The 20,918-nt window shown below is 33.1% G+C and overlaps 1 protein-coding gene and 1 long non-coding RNA gene across 4 annotated transcripts; both read left to right on the forward strand.

Moving 5' to 3' along the window:
* Positions 1–1,369: 1,369 nt before the first annotated feature.
* Positions 1,370–5,201, forward strand: LOC117128091. The gene is made up of 2 exons (XR_004451247.1): positions 1,370–1,635; positions 1,862–5,201. It is a non-coding gene; the product is annotated as an uncharacterized LOC117128091 (long non-coding RNA).
* A 7,169-nt stretch (positions 5,202–12,370) lies between these two features.
* Positions 12,371–15,945, forward strand: LOC103838478 (callose synthase 3). Of its 3 annotated transcripts, XM_033280422.1 has the most exons (12): positions 12,371–12,592; positions 12,665–12,741; positions 12,815–13,046; positions 13,138–13,238; positions 13,352–13,476; positions 13,570–13,651; positions 13,753–13,876; positions 14,207–14,252; positions 14,352–14,583; positions 14,904–15,061; positions 15,143–15,564; positions 15,638–15,939. In XM_033280422.1, the coding sequence occupies exons 1-7, from the start codon at positions 12,559–12,561 to the stop codon at positions 13,858–13,860; spliced, it is 759 nt and encodes a 252-aa protein (XP_033136313.1). In that variant the 5' UTR covers positions 12,371–12,558; the 3' UTR covers positions 13,861–13,876; positions 14,207–14,252; positions 14,352–14,583; positions 14,904–15,061; positions 15,143–15,564; positions 15,638–15,939. The 3 variants fall into 3 exon arrangements, 1 of the variants encoding a protein (XP_033136313.1); XR_004451582.1 differs by having other exon boundaries at positions 12,578–12,592; positions 12,815–13,012; positions 13,352–13,876; positions 15,638–15,945; XR_004451581.1 differs by lacking the exon at positions 12,371–12,592 and having other exon boundaries at positions 12,618–13,012; positions 13,352–13,876; positions 15,638–15,945.
* The last annotated feature ends 4,973 nt before the right edge of the window (positions 15,946–20,918 follow it).

Below are 20,918 nucleotides of genomic sequence, written 5' to 3' on the forward strand. Positions count from 1 at the left end.
TAACTTCTTTTTTTCTTCAAAATTTGAAATTCTTCAAAAAAATAAAGAAACATGCTCTCCAATGGTTTGCTTCATATTTTTCTTCAAAATGAAATATTCTAAGTATAATCTACCAAAATAAGGAGAAGAAAAATAGATGTATTCTGGCTCACATGGCAGCCATAAGGATCCATAGAGAGCGAGCAAACTTGGCCACGAAATGCAGCTAACATGAATCCAAATCTGTCTGCAGAAATTTTATCGATGTATTTCTGTCTCACATGGTTTCCGTTTTTGTCTCGAACACATCTCATGGGCTGGCCGTCACAAGTACACGTGATAAACTAACTCCCAGATAAAAGGTTTATGACATGAATAGCCCTACAGCAGAATAAATTTTCACCCCTCAGTACACCATTTTTACTATTCTTTCAGTCCAGACAGAATGTAGTGGTTTTGTACCTTTTGTATTATTCTGCAATCATATATCTGCAGACTAAGTAGTACGATCGGTCCCATGAGTTGATCCGCGAATACCGTTCTCCATGATGTTTTGCAGTATTAGAAAACTGAAGCAGATCAAATAAATAATAAACAAAAGAGATAGTCTGACGGGCAATGCAATGTAAGACATAGGGTCAAGTAGGAACAGACCTTTTGAATGACATTATCAAACACATCAGTCATTAGTTTGCAAGCATGAGGAAGAACTTCCCCAAACACATCTGTTTTTTTTTTACATCGGATTACAAATTCTCGGGCATTTGCTGATTGAATCAGCTCCTGTACTGATCCGCAGTGAAAGGAAACAGAGGTTTTAGTAAGGTTTATTATCATATGATTCAGGTAAAAACCCCAGAAAAAGTCGGGAAAGAAAAATTAAAACTTGCCTGAAAGGAAACAGAGGTTACCTTAGTTGCTTCTCCAGCCTCTTTGTCGTTTCTCTAAGCTTTGTATCCGCCTGGACAGCAAAATAATAAACATATTGAATATGAAGTAACAAACATAGCTTTTAGCTCATAACCATCATCAAGGAGAAACGCAAAGAGTAGAGATGCCTCAAAACTCAATGTATTGAATAATTGAAAAGTTAGAAAGGAATATAAAACGTAAACGTACCGGATGTAAAAAGATAGCGTAAGATGCAAAAAAAAATCAGACGAAAATATATAGGAAGAAAATAAGGGATGTGAAGAGCGTCACTTTTTGGACGATTTGATGTAGGGAGCCATATTGACGGGAGCCATTTCACTAATGATCGTGCGAGAGGTTAAGTGTATCGCATTAAACAATGTAGAAGACGAATAGGGATGTCAAATAGGCAAGCTGTCCATGGGTAACCCATGTCTACATCAATTTGGACTAAAATGGACACGCCCAAATATGTCCAGGAAAATATTTTGTCCAAATAGGCGACGTCCAAATACACCCGTAGCCCAAACGGGCAAAACCACATGGACACTGGGCGGCCCAAATCTTAAAAATATCTAGGGTTAACATATTTGGGGAAAAATTATAATCAAAATCATAATCGAGAGAAATCGATTTTGAGCTTCTTCACTTCATCTTCTTCACTCTTGTAACTCAAGCTTCTTCACTTTATCCTCTTCCGTTTTTTCACTTCATCTTCTTCTCTATCTAGCCGGTTTGTTTCAGGTTTGTTGTAGTCTCTCTCTCTCAATTTAGGGATTTAATGATGAGTCTTTCTAGATTCAATGTATAAAGTTGTTTTTATTGATTGGTTTGACTTGTTTATGTTTCTGATTTTGGGTTTGATGAGTTTGCGATTCTAGGTTTGATGGGTCTGTTGATGGGTTCTTCATGTTGATATGGATTTGTCGCTCAACTAAATGCTAAGTTTGTTATCATCTTGTTTATGCAGGCTTCAAGATTTGGAACCAAATAAGAGCTCGAACTCACTACTCCCAGTCCCAGTCTATCCTCTCTAATTTAAAGTGACTCATCACTCTCTTCCACTGTTTAGCTTTCGTTTATGTGACTGTATGTTCTGATATTGAGTTTGATATTGGTGGCTGTGAAATAAGGAATGAAATGATTTTTATTGTGTATTATGTGCAATTGTTTGATTAATATCTTTTGTGACTGTAATGGTTGTCTTTAATCTCTTTTGTTCAGATGAATGAGGATATTTTAACCTAAATGATGATGCCTATTTGAGTGCTGATGAGATGATGGATCAGAACGAAGATGATCATGATCCTGATTCTGTACAAGATGATTCTACAAATGTGGTTGAGAGTAGAGGTAAAAATCGAAGGCATTCAAAGTGTTGGAAGCATTTTGACATTATAGGAGATAAATTTTCTGATGGTACTACTAAAGTTGTGTGCTCATTTGTTTGTGATGATTTTGCTTACATGTTTATGCTCATGTTAGGTGATTCTAAAGAAGAAAGTGGAATAAAGAAGATAAAGAAGTGAGATTAAGTGAAGAAATGAAGCATGAAAGTTTAAGTACCTTTTGTAAAACATGGAGTTTAAGTTTAAGTTTAAGATTTTAAGTATCTTTTGTAAACTATGAGAGTTTAAGTTTAAGTACCTTTTGTAAAACATGGAGTTTAATCTTAGGTTTAAGTTTAAGTTTAAAACTTTAAGTATTTTTTGTAAACTATGGAGTTTAAGTAAGTTTAAGATGTTATATATGAAATTTAGAATTTGTACATCTTTTAAATTGAAAATTATATTTTTTACATTAAGTGGACGTCTGGACCCCATAGGTAGTCTAACTGGTCATGGTTCTATTTGGTTATGGTCCTATTTGGACATGATCCTATTTGAGATTCGACCAAAAACGTCTAGAAAAAAAACTAAGTTCATCTGGACATGCCCAAATCCACCCAGCCCGTCCAGTTGACATCTCTAAAGACGAAGTCACGAAGGGACGAAGAGAAGTTTTTGTCTGAATTTTTGGGCCGATAATAGGGTCTCTGTTAAGAAAACAATAATTAAACTAAATACAGGCTTTTAAAGGGCTTTTTTCAAAATCAACCTAAAATTTGGAGTCAATTCCAAAACCAACCTCTTTTTTTTTGTCATTACTATTCATCCTTGAAAGTTCCAAATCCTCCTTATGTTTTTCAATTATTTACCAAAGTGCCATTATTAAATAATTATTTAATAATTTTGAAAATGAGAAAAAACCTATTACACCCTAAACATTTCTTCTTATTTACAACAATACCATTATCATCAATTTTCCAACCACCATAAACCACCATTTTTGAGCTCTTAAAACCTCAAGAATTCAATTTGTAACCACTTTTTTCTCTTTCTAAACTAACAAATCTTCATTTTCTCTCATTTCCTCTTCATTTTCATCTGAAAATCTTTCATAACTTCCATTTTTGTAATCTAAACTTTCATATTTTCGAGTTTATTCAGTGGTTAGTCGAAAAAGGTGGTTCTTTTTGGTCATATTTGGAGCTTGGACGGTGGTAAATGGTGGAAACGAGCTTTACACAAAAAAAAAGATAACTATTTACTGGGTTTTTGTCATTTTTCATATCTGTGTCGCGATAGTAGACTGTTTTGTATGTCTACTCTTATGTGTAGACGTACGATGCGATCTATTGTTCAACGCACAGGTTACTTTTGCAATTGACCAAAATAATTTTTTTTGTATAGTAGACTTCCTTAGAAGTCTGCATCTTAACCTTTGAAAACAAAAACAAAAAAGTAGGTAGACTTACTAAGAAGTTTACGTAAAGAGGTTAGTTTTTGCATTTGGCCAAACTCTATGCAACTTTTGACTTTTCATAGTAGACTTCACGAGAAGTCTACATTATGTAGACTGCTATGAAAGTCTACAAAAAGTCAATTTTGCATTTGACCAAAACTTTAACTCCGTTGAATAGGTTAGTTTTGTATTTGACTAAAAGATTATATAGTTGACCGAATCAAAAAATAGTGTAGACTTCATATTCAGTCTACTATTCTCAGGAAAAAAAAACGTAGATTGCATATGAAGTCTACTTTTTTATTTTGGTCAAATGCAAAACTAACCTTTCGAATTTGGGGTAGACTTCAGTTGAAGTCTACACATGTGTAGACGTTCATATCAATCTATTTGTACAAAGTCAAATTTGGTCAATTGCAAAAACTAACCTGTTTTAAAAAATTAAAAAATGTAGACTGTAAATGAAGTCTCCTTTGGAAAATCAAATTCTGGTTGAATTCTGGTCAATTGCAAAAACTAACTTTTTCAAAATGTAGACTGAAAATAAAGTCTACTCATATAAAATCATAACTTTTTTTTTAAATACAAATGATAACCCATGGATTTTTCAATTGCAAAAACTAACCCTAATTATAGACTAACTTGACAGTCTACAAACGTAAACTGAAAAAACAGTCTATTATTATGTAGACGGATTATAAAGTCTACATAGAAAAATCTATAAAAGATGGATTTGTGTATTATTCGTAATGTATTTTCAAGATTTTTTAGTTTGACAGTGTGCGTTAGTTAATCTTAATGGTCTTGAGGTATTTTGAAAATATAATCTTTTATAATTATTAAATTACCAACATTTTGATTTTACTATCTAGTTAGCTAATAAGTGTAGATGTCTTTATAAGTCTACTTTATAATTTCAAAAGTGAAAAGAGAATACTTGTTGTGGTTGAAGAATGTTAGTTTATGGAAGAGTGATATGTAAGATCATTTCTACGTACCTTGAGAAAAAAATCAGAAATATTAGAATGGGACTCTCTTATGTTGATTATTAGTATTTATGTGTTTTTATTTACTCCTTACCGCACATAATTTTACAATAGAGATAGACAAGTGTGAAACTTATAAACTTATATTGAATTTGTGGTCTTGAGTCAGTATTATGTGCCATGTTTTATTGCTTTTAAGTTGTGTTACGTGATGACATTTTGTTGAACTGTGAGTCTTAACTTTGATGTATTCATTTGGAGTTGTATTAAACAAGTCTACTTTCGGTCGAGTACACTTCAGTACAGAATATCCAAGAAAATTACATAATACAGCAGTGATACAAAAGCACAATACAATATAGCTAGTACAAAGGCATATAATACAAACACCTATTACCAAAAACTTCATATCCTCCAATTCTAGCCAAAAAATGGTTGCACAATCAGGGCAGTTGAAGCGGCCACAAAGAGTGCAATCAACGATAGAACATAGACTTGGCCAATGAATGTGGCCATGGCTTAAAATACAAGAACTCCATAGACATACTGATGCTGCAAAATTAAACAGAGGAGAGTTGACTTTTAATACACACTCATGGATCTATAAAAGCTATGTCTATCTAGAAAACATAAGTTCGGTAATCTAAAAATCAATTTGCATTAATAAAAGACAAAAATTAGAAACCTGCAATGTCCGTAACAGTTGGTTGTGATACAGTATTGACAGTGGATACAAAGCTTCCGCCTTCTTGCAATTTTCTCGTCTCAGAGAGTTTCAAGATCGCTATTGAAGTCTACAACCGGTGGAGAATCTCTCTTAAACGCCTGTTAAACAAACAAATAAACAAAGTAAGACTCAAATCTTTTTTTGCTCTTATGATTAACAGAATTAAAAGTGGGACCAACCTAGACCGAGCCATGCCAGGACTGTAGGTCAGTCCTCTAAAGTGAAAGTCCCAGCCTGATAACCGATAGGCACCTCACTTGCCAGCAAGCTGTCAATGCCGGTTATGGCAGAAGAATCATCACTACTCTAGCTAGATTGCTTATAGCCTACTCATGATTTCTCTTGAAAAGAGTAGAGAAGTTGAACCTGCAAGGAAAAATCAGACTAGAAATGTCAAGGGAAAACTCCAAGGATTAACTATCAAGTTCAGTGAATATTACGAGCTGAAGTTACAATATTGTTGTGATTAGTTGTTTTGAGGTGGCCCTCTTCTTTCTCAAGCCCTTCAAAAGCTGCAAAAAAACAACCACTCGAACTTAAACCAGGCCCTTACGGGTAAAACAAAACTGAACTCTGAGATTTATCGAATCAGTTTGTACATTCACACAAGACATGAACCAGATAAAGAGAAAATTACCTCAACAGTTGGATAGAGAGACATACATACACAATGTTCCTTCGCCGGCTCAGATCTGAAAAAAAAAGCAAAAAGTTACTTAACAACGGCACGACTACGACACGACTCTGACAACGACGACGAGACACGACATCGACAAAGACTTCAACAAAGACCAAAATCTGTGAATCAACATGAAACAGAACAAATCGAAGACTACTACCTTACAGAGGGAAGATATAGCAGCAGCAGCGGGACGGCAACCAGTGTAAGCGGCAGAAACGGGTTGACTTCACCGGAAATCGCCCGAGAGAGAGAGAGAGAGAGAGAGAGTAACGGCCGCTAGGGTTTGTCTTTTTTTACCAAATGAAGACTAAAAATTGTATTTATATGTCGGGAAAGTTATCCGGTTAGGTTAAAACTTTTCTGGTTTAATACTTGTTAGATTATATTATTTTGGTTAAATTAAATTGTTTCCGGTTCCGTAGACACACAAGTAGGTCTACAATCGGTATGTCTATTACAATTTTTTATATATATATTTATATATTTATATAAATTATTTTTTGTTCTTTATTTATATATATAATTTATTTATTTTTTCTTTATTTTTATAATAAGTTTAATATATGATATCATTTCCGTTTCCATAAAAACAAAATTTAATCAATCTTTTTTGTAATTTCAGGTCTTATTAAACTAAAAAAGACGTCTACTATACCCTAAATTAATCAATTGTATCCTAGTAGACCAAAAAGACGTCTACTATACCCTAAATTTAATTTAAAATTTAAGATTTTTTGTAAATACCAATAAAATAGACTGAAAAGGACGTCTACAGATAAATAGACTTTATTGTAGGTCTACGAAACCCTAAACCCTAAACCACAAATCTCAAACGCTAAATGTTTTGCTTGATAATCAAAAAGTCTCAATTGTACAAAATATAAACTACTAAACATTACTATGCAGATTTAAGATAACAAAACAATAAAAAAAACAAAATCTAAAATCCAACCCTATGAAATCAACTACTAAAAGACATAACATGTAAGAACATTTTGTTTCTAAACTATGAACATTGTCTAACACATGATAACCAAATTAGTATATATTCTTCAAAATTGTTCAATTATATGAAATTTTAATTTATTTAGTTCATATTATCCATTATATTGATGATTAGTTAAAAATATCACAATAATTATTTTTATACATTTTCAAAATTAAATTATTAGATCAAATTAGAGTGTAGACTACAAAATAAGTCTATAAGGTAGACATCGTAGGAAATCTATATATATGTAGACTTCTTTTATTACGTGTAGACTTCCGAAGGATAGAAACGTAAAATACATTTCTGTTTTTTTGTTTGGTCATAAGGGTTAACTAGTATTTTCACTACCCTTTTAGGTTGGTTTTGCATTTGACTGAAAGTGGGGTACACTTTTAGATTTGACTTGAATATTTGGGTTGTTTTTAGCAAATGTCCCGCTTTTAAAATATATATCGGGTTTGCTTTGTCCACTTAATAGTTGATGTGTCAGTTTCATTGGTTGTGAATATTTTGTCTTATCTCGACAGTTTTAGGAGTCTCTAAATTAGTTCTTTTTATATAGTAGAGATGACTGTTATAAAAAAACTTGAAATCATAAAATAATATATATGAAGGCTGAGGCTCAACCCTTTACAATTTATATTGTCTTAATGAGATGCATTTAGCTCCTAAGGCGTTCAAACCAATCAAAATACACATTGCCTCGTTATAATTAATGTGCTTAACAGTTTTAGTAATAATTTTCTAGTATCCCAAATCTATGTTTTAACAAAATCATGTTTTATCAATAGAATGGGGTTATTGGTTGAAGAATTTTAGAGGAATTATTAAATTTTGAGATTCTATTGTTATTGGTTTATGAATTTTTAAAATCTGAGTAGAATCTATTGTTATTAAAGTGATGTTAGATTCAGATTTATTATGGGCTTCCGACTTAAAATCAATTGGTGATTAGTGGACTGGACCTAATCTTTTTATATATTATTTAAGGTCCCTTTGAATTCTCGATATGAGACACTTATCCCTAATACCCCTCTTCGAGATTATAGCTTCTATCAGCCAAAAATCTCGGAACTTTATGACATTTATACTTAACCGAGCGAGTTTTAATACGACTTGTATATCCGGCCCGGAAGGGTTAATCACTACATTTATACCCGGTCGAAAGGGTTATATTAATAAGGAGTTTAGGATATTTAGGATATAGGCTCTGATATAATGTTAAATTCGGGTTTAATATAGGCTTCTGACTTAAAAACAATTGGTGATTAGTGGATTGGGCATAACCCTTTATATATTACTTAAGGTCCCTTTGAATTTCCGATGTAGGATACTTATCCCTAATAAGTGCAAACTTTTAAATTTCACTCAAAATCTTTTGTTATTGGAAAAGTTTAGTTTTCATTGATCTTAAGATTCTATTAAAATCTATTGTTATTGTGATATAAATTTTCTTTGTTTTTACTCATAAGACTCAAATTTGAGAATATCATCTATACCCCTAAGATTTTTGAAATCTATGTAATAAAATACACTCACATACAAAAACACACAAAATTGAATAATGAAATAATAAAAATCACAACTTTAACATACACACATATCATAACTTTAAAAATAGAAATTAAATATTAAAAATTTAATGAAGGTAAAAAAATTTAAAATAGTTTAAAAAATATTTTTGAATTTCAAAAAGAATTTTTTAAAATAAACAATTTTGGAAAAAATCGAAAAAATTTATATTAAAATTTCAAAGTTAAAAACATATTTCGAAATTATAAAAAAATATTTTATTTTATTTAATGATTGAAATGGTCCTGTTAAACCATCCTCTTTAATGATTGAAATTTTCTCTTTCTATTTCTTCTACCACCATTAATTTTTTACTTTAAAAGTTAATAACAGTCAATAAAATCCTATACAGAAATAATGAAAATCAGTGTAAAATATTTGATAAAATTTGTTTAATCTAGTTAACTTGTAAAATCCTCTCAACAATTAAAATCATCAAATTCCACAAAAGTTCATGTTCCTAATAAGTGCAAACTTTTAAATTTCACTCAAAATCTTTTGTTATTGGAAAAGTTTAGTTTTCATTGATCTTAAGATTCTATTAAATTCTATTGTTATTGTGATATAAATTTTCTTTGTTTTTACTCATAAGACTCAAATTTGAGAATATCATCTATACCCCTAAGATTTTTGAAATCTATGTAATAAAATACACTCACATACAAAAACACACAAAATTGAATAATGAAATAATAAAAATCACAACTTTAACATAACACATATCATAACTTTAAAAATAGAAATTAAATATTAAAAATTTAATGAAGGTAAAAAAATTTAAAATAGTTTAAAAATTTTTTTTGAATTTCAAAAAGTATTTTTTAAAATAAACAATTTGGAAAAAATCGAAAAAATTTATATTAAAATTTCAAAGTTAAAAACATATTTCGAAATTATAAAAAAATATTTTATTTTATTTAATGATTGAAATGGTCCTGTTAAACCATCCTCTTTAATGATTGAAATTTTCTCTTTCTATTTCTTCTACCACCATTATTAATGTTTTACTTTAAAAGTTAATAACAGTCAATAGAATCCTATACAGAAATAATGAAAATCAGTGTAAAATATTTGATAAAATTTGTTTAATCTAGTTAACTTGTAAAATCCTCTTAAATAAAAGCTGTGAAATTATCTAATATGATTAACATATATATGACAATTAATTACTGTGAATAATATATATATATATATGATAAGAATTTTTAATTTTGTATTGTTACAATAAATTTAAAAATCACATCAGTCATATAATAAAAAAATTTATTTTTCGTATATGTTATATTTTGAATTTTTTAAAATGATTGTAAATCACTAAAAATGTTTAAAGTCCCGCACTGAAATTTTTTTGATAAAATAGTTTAAATTTTATTGTATAACAAGATATATGATCATAAAAACGTATGAATATGAAGTTTCATTTAATAGATATTTATATTAAATATATATAAATACCATATAAAATACACAAATATGTTAATTTTGAAATTTGTATTGAAAAATTACTGAGAGCTTAATACTTTAATTTTAAAATTTGCATTGAAAAAAATGTCACTTAGAAAATTTTGTGATTAATGGTTTAAACATTTTTATTTCAGCAAATATGAAATTAGTAATAAAATCGTATGAGGAGAAAGGCCCAATAATAAAATTTATATTAAATATATATATTATATATTGATGTCAATATTTTTGAAATTTAATTATATATTATATAAAATAAATAAAAAGATTATTTTGATTTATTTACCAAAACAATTAAAGCAAAAAAACAAAAAGTATTGTTTTAATTCATGTACTTACTCTAATTTAATTATACATATAATGCGTAAATAAAGACAAAATAAATAATAATATGTGAAAAATATTTGTATACATAATGTTCGTTCTGCGACGCGGATCATAACCTAGTTCTTAGTATAGTTGGAAGATTCATAGACTCTTTGGCGCTCAGAATCTATAAACCAAATGGGTAAATTATCAAACATAGTTTTTTGTTCTAGTGACTGTACTCCTTCTATTTATCTTACATTTTATTTCACTTCTTGAAGGTGGACAAGAAAATTATTTCTTGAATTACTCTATTTAAGATAAAACTAATACTCCCTCCTTTTGTGTTTTGTATGATGTTTTAGAAGATAGTTTTGTTTCAATTTGTATGAGGTTTTGAAATTTTCTATGCAAAACTATTAAAACAATAGATTAAAATATTAATAGTTAATGTGTAGTTTTTGTCTTATTTGTTCAGAATAACAATGATTAACTATTTTTAGTAACTTTTTTGTTGTAATCAAGTGATTTTATTAAAAAAAATATTAATTTATGTGTTTATGCTAAAACATCTTACAAAAAGAAACAGAGAGAATATAATTTAATCAAACAGACATGATTCTAATTGATCTCTTAGTTGATAAGGTTTGTAAACATTATTTTCTAACAGTTCTAATTCCTGTTCTTTAAAAATACATTGTTGGTATTTAATTTGTTATATATATAACTAGGGTCGGCCCGCCCTACGGGCGGGATATTAGTTAATTTGATATTCACTAAATGCTCGAGTTGAATTTTGTTTTAAGATTCAAGAATTTGGTTATTTGTTATGTCTTACTTATTAGTATGCAGTGGTATAGTTGTTTTTCGATTATTCTTGCTTTGGTATTGTATCAAATTAACTAATTGTCCAACTCATAATTATAGATGTACAAATGTGGATTTGTGATAAAGTTTGATGACAATACTATTTTTTTCTAATTCTTATTCATAGTGGAGTGTGCATGTGTCAGAAAGAGGCTTATAACAACTTTTATGTTTTTGTGTATGGATTTTAAATATATATTATTTTGTATACTGCATACTTGCTCTACAACATTTGCTTGTAGACTAAAAAAATTGTTTTCTATATTTTTAAAAGAGAAAATATTTAGTCTAGAATATAACATGGACATATGTATTGACTATATATAGAAGTTGAGTGTTATTTTAAAATGACATATGTATAGAGATTTTTCAACCATTACTACACTGGCACAAAGCATTTATAACTGTAGATACCTTCTTTTAAAAGCAAAACTAATAAAAGCGTGTACAACAAATGTATTTTGATATATATTATATGCATCAAGTTATAAAGGTTGGAAACATTGCAAAACTGTTTGGAGCAAAGTTTTTAACTTCACGATCTTCATATTGACGTCAGTTCAGTGTCGGCCCTGGCCACGAGCAGAAGAAGCATGGACTTCCAGCTGACACGATAATAAGTATTTTCGCGGCCACATATTTATAAAAAGTGACTTTAGCCTAGTGGTTCTAAGAGAAATTACCAGCGCTAGAGGTGTTGAGTTCAATTACCCTTAACTGCATTCATTTATTTTGTCCCTAAATATAAAATGGGACATGTGTCACTCCCAGAACGCACGAATTGATGATGTGGCTTCACGGGAGAGAAGGCGAACATTTCTTTATCTAACCTATACTAAAAGGAGCAAATGAAGGCCTCTTACGGCATCCACGTCGGACAGAAAATTCCACCAATGGGAATGCATCATTTCATCCACGTCATTTATTAAGTCAATTGTTTGGGCTTTCGGTGGATTTTGTTTGTTGTTTGGGCTGTTATAGTGTAGCCCATTTTTTGACTTCGCCACAAGAGCTGTCTCCGACTTTTGTAGACCTATTTTTTTCCCGTGGCTTTGCAACTTCCATCTCTTCCGTTTCTCAGCTCTTCGATTCATCTCCACCAGTAAATCACTACTAACTGAATCCTTGATTAAGCTCATTCAATGGATTCATTTCACCTTCTTCTTTGTGAAAGGAATCCATTGAATGAGCTTAATCACCGAGTAACTCCGCCGTGCGGAGGAGATCTGCGCCGTTCTCGACGAAGGAGGATCGGGGCCCGGATCTAACGGCTTCTGCAGCATAACCAATGTTATCATTCGAATATGATGTTAATATGAGCAGTAAGTTGAATAATATCATACACTGCTCATTTTCCTTTTGTTTTTCTTATCTGATTTACCTTTTTATTTTAGGTTTGGGTGTGTGTTTTGTAGAGAGTATGGGCGACGAAATCATTGTTAGGGTTTCTTCCGGATCTCTCTCTATCTCTGTATGTTCTCTTCCTTGATCTAAACCCTTAGTTTTTCATTATCGTCTCTAATGTGGTGTTTTGCTTCAAATAGGAACCTTTATTAACCTGGAGGTTTAAGGTAGCAATGACGGCTTCGAGAGGTGGTGGTCCTGACCAGGGACCGTCCCAACCTCAGCAGCGACGGATCATGAGGACTCAGACAGTTGGTAATCTCGGAGAATCATTCGATAGTCAAGTTGTTCCGTCCTTGCTTGTTGAGATTGCCCCTATTCTCCGTGTTGCTAATGAGGTTGAATCTAGCAACCCTAGAGTTGCTTTTCCCTGTAACCACTTGCCCTCCTTGCTATTTTGGCAAGTGATCTGTTGTGTCTGCTCATTGGGATTTTATTGTTTATTTTTGCTCTCTCCTCTTAGGTCGGTTCTATGCGTTCGAGAAAGCTCACAGGCTGGATCCCACCTCCAGTGGAAGAGGTGTTCGGCAGTTTAAGACTGCACTCTTACAGCGTCTTGAAAGAGTGAGCCTTTATTTCAAAATAGTCCTGCTTAGCTTGTGCTTGTGTCAGATTTAGGAAGATCTCTTTGTTTTAAACTAAATGTGCTCTTACCTTTTCTTTAATTTTTGGTGCAGGAACATGATCCTACACTGATGGGCAGGGTTAAGAAAAGTGAAGCCCGTGAGATGCAGAGCTTTTATCAACATTACTATAAGAAGTATATTCAAGCTTTGCAAAATGCTGCTGATAAGGCCGACCGGTTTGTCTAAACTTACTTCAAAATGTCAATTAGTGTTCTCTCACTGTTTGAGAGCATCAAATTCATTAACTGATGGTTTTACTTGCTGTTAATTCATCAGCTGGCAAAGGCATACCAAACTGCTAATGTTTTGTTTGAGGTGTTGAAGGCTGTTAATCTTACACAGTCTATTAAGGTTGACCGAGAGATAATGTTTTCTCTTTGATACATTTATCTTTTTTCCCATCTCCTGTGCAACGCTACAATGATGTTAGTTGTTTTTTCGGATTTTGGAAGCTCAAGACAAGGTTGCAGAAAAGACACAGTTGTATGTCCATTATAATATCCTACCTCTCGATCCTGACGGTGCAAATCAAGCGATTATTTGATATCCTGAGATTATGAGATATGATATCCTGAGGTTAGTCGTCTCTATTCTTCTCACAAAGTCATCAAACAAATTCTTTCGTTTTTATTTTTTATGTTTTTATTTTAAAATCAATGTTTAAAATATGATATATACTATGTTTAAAGAAAAAGTTCCAGTTTAATAAGAAAAAAAAAATTGGTGTTTAATTAAAACTATTTATTTAAAAGAACCATTAAATAAAAAACTTGCAATGGAGCACAAATAAAAGACCCATTTAGGGTCTCTAGAATAATGGTGCTCTTACGGAAACATTCGAACGTCACGAAAACTCTTTCTATTCCTTCATCTTTATACCTTATACATATATCCTTTTGCTTTTAGCTACTCCCCTTCACCAAACAAAACCGTCAATCTAATTTTATTTCTGGTGAGTTTAAGTTATGAAGAATATTTTCTTTAGATCTTTTAATCTTCATCTAATTTTCTAAAGTTCTTTCTAAACCCTTGCTTTGGTTTTCATTGACAGAGAATTAAGGCAATCATGATCTCGAGCCAGGAACGTCAGAGGTTCTGCAACTCCGAGAAGTGGAAGACAGAAGTGTATGGAGATGAGGTTCTTATTATAGTTGAAGGAACTGCTCTGAGTCACACTGATACTCTCCACCACCTGTCTTTATCCCTTGCCATTGGTATCCAGTGCTCCATAACCATCGAATCCATCGTTCATGTCTGTCACTCACCGGAAAGTCGGAAACCAGGTAGAGATTACTAAGTTTACAAGATTGTGGTTACGAATTATAATACTCAGTCTGTGTTCAGTTCCTTTGATATATATGAGATTGATTATAGGATTGGTGTAAATATGCTGATTGGTGCTCATTTCATGTTCTTATTGACTTAGTATACACTGATGGAACAATTAAGATAGTGTTGGATTAGTTTTTTATTGCAATTTGTTTTCATCTGTTTAACTGTTGATTAAGCTTTGTCCAGTTTATGTTGGATTGCCTTCAAATCCTCTACATATGCTTAGATTAAATTCTTAAACTTTCTGACAACACTGCCCTATTTGTCTCAGATCTATGCTCTTCTTTCTGGAGGAGGATATGCAAAGAAAGTTGTTGTACCCTTTGGAAAAATCCTTCCAATCCTGCAGGATTATTCGTAAAAGATGCAGCCTTTTTCCCTAAAGTGGAGCTTGGTTTCCCTGAATACGAACACGGCTTATGAATTCACGTAAGATTCCTTCTTCAACTCTCACGTAAGTTTCACTTTATTGCGTATTTAATCTCTTTTTTCCTACATATCTCTCTGCAGATTATCTTCTTAGATATTCAATTATAGTTCGCGGCCTAACTACATGTGAGTGAGAATGAGTGGTTCGGGTAGAAAACGTGTTTTGATATGGGATTCCTAGGAAGAAGATATTCATCATCTTAGTGGAAATGAATATGTTGGGAAGTCAGCTTCTTATATTCGTAACAAGATCCCGTCCATGTTTCTATCCAGAGGGTAATGGTTGGGAGCCAACATGAGATCTGCTCTGGATGATATGATTAGGACAGTGAACATCTGCATCTAGACAACATTCAGTAAAAGCTTGGCCTCCCAAAAGCAATGATGATGGTCATGCTGCCATGATTTTTTACTATGATGCTATCAAAATCTTCTGAGCAAGAGGAAAATAGGCAATTGTATTTCCGCCAGTCACCTTTGAGGGACAGGCCTAGAACCCGTAGGTCAGTTTCATTTACAAATGTCATGTGTTCTTTGTTTATGGATATGATGACATAGTACTTATGCTTCTTTCAGGAGGGCCGTAGCCCATTGCAGAAGTTAGACGAGATACTGGAGGATCCTATGACAACGCAAGACGGGGTCAGGAGAGAAATTGATGGTAGATGTAATAGAGATGGTGACTATGACTTGGAAGCTAAGAATATAAAGACGAGTAAAGATTTATAGTAGAAAACTTCTTTATCCTAAATAATTGTATTGTACCGTGCATATTCAATAAAACTAGAAACAATAGCTTAGAGCATTTAATTGATGTAAAACTAAAGGATATGTTTACAGCTATTGTTCTCTTTATTGGAATAAATTTTGTTTTTCTTTACAAATGTACAACAAAAACTCAAAATTAAACAACGTTTCCCCAAAAAGTTCAACCATATTTTCTTTGTATTTGTTCAAACACTTATATATAACTTCACCCCACTAGATCTAATTTCAATTCATTTCTTCTTAGTTATTTCATTTTTCTCTACGTTAAAAATTACTTCTTTTTTCCACAAAGTTAAAATTGCTTAACCTTATAAAATTAGTACTTACATAATTTTAGTATTTAGAGTGATCACATGTCGTAAATCATTATATCAATTTATATTTGTTTGTTTTGTAATAGTTTCACAAAACTTTATTTGTAGATTCTTTTCTTAAAATTTTTATTTTATTTATTTGTAAATATTTAGACATTAAACAATCAATTTTTAATGAAAAATAACTACCAAAATACACTTAGTAAACTTAAAGAAAGTAAAAAAAATTAAATGAATCTTATTTTTAAAGAAAAATTTACAATCACATAATTCATATATTATACTTTAGATTTAATCATTATTTTTAATTACTAAACAACTTTCAAAACAGAAAACTATAACATTTTACATGAAATACATATAATAAAAAGTATTATAAAAAATTCAAAATAAAACAACAATAATAATAATAAAACTCAAGCAATTATTTATATTAAATTCTTTACTTTTTATTTTTGTATCGAGATCTTATATACGTAATTTTGGGTGTGATCCACGAATATAATATAACACTTAAATATTGAGAAAAGGATAAAAGTTAGAATGAATTTCATTGTAAAAGATATAAAACACAATGTTTTGTTTATATTTATGTAAATCTTATAAAAGTTTTTTTTTTTTTTTTTTTTTTTTTTGACAGCAAAGAATTTACAGACTCATGATGACTCTGTAAACCAAATCGGTAACTCCGCATCCATGTGAACGACAAAGGACGATTGTTTCCTAGCACTGCGTGCTAGACTATCTGCCCGAAGATTCGCTGTCCGAGGTACATGAACTATATCAGAGTTGAGGAAACTTCCTTTGAGAAGCTTTATGTCCTCCAAATAGCTTTCGAATGCTGGCCATTCTTCTGGTTCCGAAACCATCTTCACCAATTGAGAACAATCCGTTGCAAACGTTACCTGAAACTGTCTTAAATTCTTCATACATTCCATTGCCCAAATCAACGCCTCTATCTCCGAATGAAGGGGTGAAAGACATGCCCTTACATTCCTTGCCCCTAGCAGCCCATCAAACCCTGGTAAAGTACTATACCAGCCTTGTCCTGAGAACGTATCCTTATCCTTCCATGAACCATCCATAAAACACCATCGACCTTGTGTCACTAGGGGAACATTGATCGGTACCGAAAGCCCTCTCGTTGGGTCATTTCCCACCTGTGCTTCTGCCCAAAGTGATGATTCTATTTCAGCTAATTGAAGAGTATCCCTCGGATCCATATCCAAATTACTGAAAACTTTGTTATTTCGAGCTTTCCAAATATACCATAAAATCCATGCAAACTGATGATCATCCATCTTTGGCCGGACTCTCCAAAATAGATGATCCATATTAGCAAACAATGAAGAAGTAGGAAAAAAATTCGGAGCTGACGGAATCTTGGATAATGCCCACACTTGGCGTGCCGGTGGACATTCAAAAAATACATGGTTAATTGATTCTTCAGGCTCTCCGCATCGAGCACAAAATGTATCTCCATTTATCCCTCTTGCCTTGAGGTTTTTCATTACCGATATACATCCTGAGAGAAGTTGCCATAAAAAATGCCTTATTTTTGGGGGACACCGAACTTTCCAACAGAAAGCTTTAAGTATATCCACTGTAGGGCCATAAAAAACTGGTGGTTTTTCCTTATCCGGATAAATCCGTTCCACTTGATAGCCTGATTGGACTGAATATTTTCCAGTTTTAGTAAAATGCCATCCATTCCTATCCTCAAACTGATTCCTACTTAAAGGAATACTTTCAATTATTTTCGCATCCGCAGGATCCACAAGAGTCCTAATTACCTGTAAATTCCATGAGCGAGATTCCGAATTTATGAGGGAATCCACTGTAAGGTCCGGATAAAAGTTGGGGAAATTTTTGGTTGCTGGTCTCGGGCGAGTGGCTGGGATCCAAGGATCATTCCATACAGAGATAGACGAACCTGTTCCCACCCGTTTAATTAGTCCTTTACAAACCAGAGATCTAGCAGAAATGATACTCCTCCAGCCATATGACGGAGAAGAAGAACGAATCGGTTCCAGGGGTGAAGCATTCCTGTAATACCGTCCTTTGAAGACTCTTGAGAATAGAGTATTTGGTTTTTCCATCAGTCTCCATAGTTGCTTTCCAAGCATTGCCGTATTAAAATCCATAAGATCCTTGAAACCTAACCCACCGTTATCTTTGGTTTCACATAATTTATCCCATGATTTCCAATGCATACCTTTAGAACTTCCTCCTGGGCTCCACCAAAACCGAGCAACTGCGCTTGTTAATTTTTGAACTGTAGTCTTCGGTAACCGATAAACAGACATAACATGATTGGGCAAAGCCGTCACCACCGATTTAATAATTACCTCTTTTCCTCCTTTAGTAAAAAATCGGAATGTCCATCCATTAACCCTATTATTCAAACGTTCCTGAACAAAACCAAAAACCTGTACCTTAGACCCTCCAAGACTTTCTGGCAACCCCAAATAGGATCCCATGCCTCCTATGTTTTGGATTCCCAGAATATCTCTCAACTCTTGACGAATTGATTCTTCAATCTTATGCCCAAATTGAATTGAGGACTTCTGGAAATTAATTTGTTGCCCTGAGACAGCCTCATATTCCTGTAAAATCCTAAGAATAGTTTGACACTCCTCCTTGTTTGCCTTACAAAAGAATAGACTATCATCTGCAAATAGCAAATGAGAGATTGCTGGACACGCTCGCGCCACCTTTAAACCAGTAAGTTGTTTCTCTCTCTCTGCCCTCTTAATATTCGCTATTAATGCCTCAGTGCACATAATGAATAAATACGGAGACAGAGGATCCCCCTGCCGTAGACCTCGTTGAGGAATAATAAGTCCCTGTGGCTGCCCATTGATAAGTACCCTATATTGGACCGAAGAGATACATTCCAGCATCAAATTAACCCATCGAGGATCAAATCCCATTCTGTGTAAAAGTGCCACAATGAATTTCCACTCAATCCTATCATATGCCTTACTCATATCCGTTTTGATTGCCATAAATTTGTTCTGACATGACTTATTTGTCCTCAGTCCATGAAACATTTCCTGCGCGATAAGTATATTATCCGATATTAACCTACCCGCCACAAATGCCGATTGTGTCTCCGAAATCAGTCTTGGTAGGCAAATTTTCAATCGTTGACATAAAACCTTCGAGATAATCTTATAACCAACATTACAAAGGCTTATCGGCCGTAATTCCGTCATCCTTGTGGGTCTCTCTACTTTCGGAATCATACAAATATTAGTCATATTTAAACGTTGATCCATATTTCCTGTGAGAAGAAAATTGTTCACCAGCTCAACCACATCCCTCTTAATTATATGCCATGAGTGCTGAAAAAAAAGAGCTGTCATCCCGTCCGGTCCTGGCGCTTTCTCTGGATGCATCATAAATAAAGCTTGTCGGACCTCTTCCTCCGTTGCCATTCGCAGCAAATTTTGATTCATTCGGGGAGAAATAGATGGTACTATCTCCTCCAAAAAACTATCAAATTCCGTTGGATCCGTGGTCGTAAACAGACTCTCAAAGTAATCAACCGCCACCTTCTCAACCCCTTTCTCATCTGTTATCCAGTTACCTGTTTCATCATGAAGACCCACTATTTTGTTACGAACCCTACGCTGCTTCGTCAAAGCATGATAAAATTTAGTATTTAGATCTCCAGATGAGTACCACATATTCCTGCTTTTCTGGTGCCAATATTCCTCCTCATCCTTATAAGCCTCCTGCAATTTCCTAGAAACCTCAATAATCTCCTCTTGAGACCGATTATTATCCATTTGCACGTCTTCAAGTGCCTGTTGAAGCTTCTGTATTTTATCTTTTCCATATGGTTGATTATCTTTACGCCAAGTAGATATTTCATGGCGACAATTAGTAATTTTGGTAACAAGATCTCCTAGTTGTCCTTCCTGACTCCCCGTCCAGCCTGTTACAATCGACTCCATAAGACCCTCTTGGCCAATCCATCTTTTGTCAAATCTAAATTGCCCCCTTCTTTTCTTTATAAATTTATCCTCTAAGAAAGCCAACACTGGGCGATGGTCAGATCCCACCATCTTTAGATACTCTGTATAAGAACATGGGAAAAGCGTATGCCATTCCTCATTTGCCAAAGCTCGATCCAAACGACATCTGATCGTCACTGCTCCTTTCCCTTTGCCCCTTCTTCCTTGCCAAGACATTGTATTTCCTCGAGCCGGAAATTCTAGTAAACCACTATTCCTTATCATATTATTGAACGGGATAAATGAAGTAGCACAACGAAGAGAACCCCCATCCTTTTCATGATTCCCAGTAATTTCATTTAGATCCCCAATAATAAACCAAGGTTCTGATCTTGCCAAACCAAATCGGGTTAGTCTCTCCCATACTTGTTCTCTTAGTTTTGGCACCGGATCCCCATAAACAAAAGTAAGAAAGACTTGTTTTCCTTTAACCACCGCCTCACTATCTATCATTCTATTGCTAGAATATAAAATCTTCACCTGATACTCATTATAATAAAAAAGAGCTAAACCACCGCTCCTCCCATTAGGATCCACAGTAATCACACTATCATATCCAAAGTGTGATTGAAACCCTTGTACAAACTCGAACTCCTGTTTCGTTTCAGATAAAAATAAAAAATCCGGTTTGTGTTTATGCCATGTCTCCCGAAGATAACTTATGGTCCAATGACTCCCAAGTCCTCTACAATTCCAGCTTAAAATTTTCATATATATAATAATATCTTGTATTGCTCTCTCGAGCCCAAAATT

Source organism: Brassica rapa, chromosome A09, assembly GCF_000309985.2.
Source record: "Brassica rapa cultivar Chiifu-401-42 chromosome A09, CAAS_Brap_v3.01, whole genome shotgun sequence".
Lineage (NCBI taxonomy): Eukaryota > Viridiplantae > Streptophyta > Magnoliopsida > Brassicales > Brassicaceae > Brassica > Brassica rapa.

What these genes read in the sequence shown, in the direction of transcription:
- LOC103838478 (XM_033280422.1), top strand. Translation starts at nt 12,559, where the DNA reads ATGTTATCATTCGAATATGATGTTAATATGAGCA. An exon ending in ATATGATGTTAATATGAGCA is followed by an intron (nt 12,593 to 12,664) that starts GTAAGTTGAATA and finishes TTTTTATTTTAG; the next exon opens with GTTTGGGTGTGTGTTTTGTA. An exon ending in TCTTACAGCGTCTTGAAAGA is followed by an intron (nt 13,239 to 13,351) that starts GTGAGCCTTTAT and finishes TTTTTGGTGCAG; the next exon opens with GAACATGATCCTACACTGAT.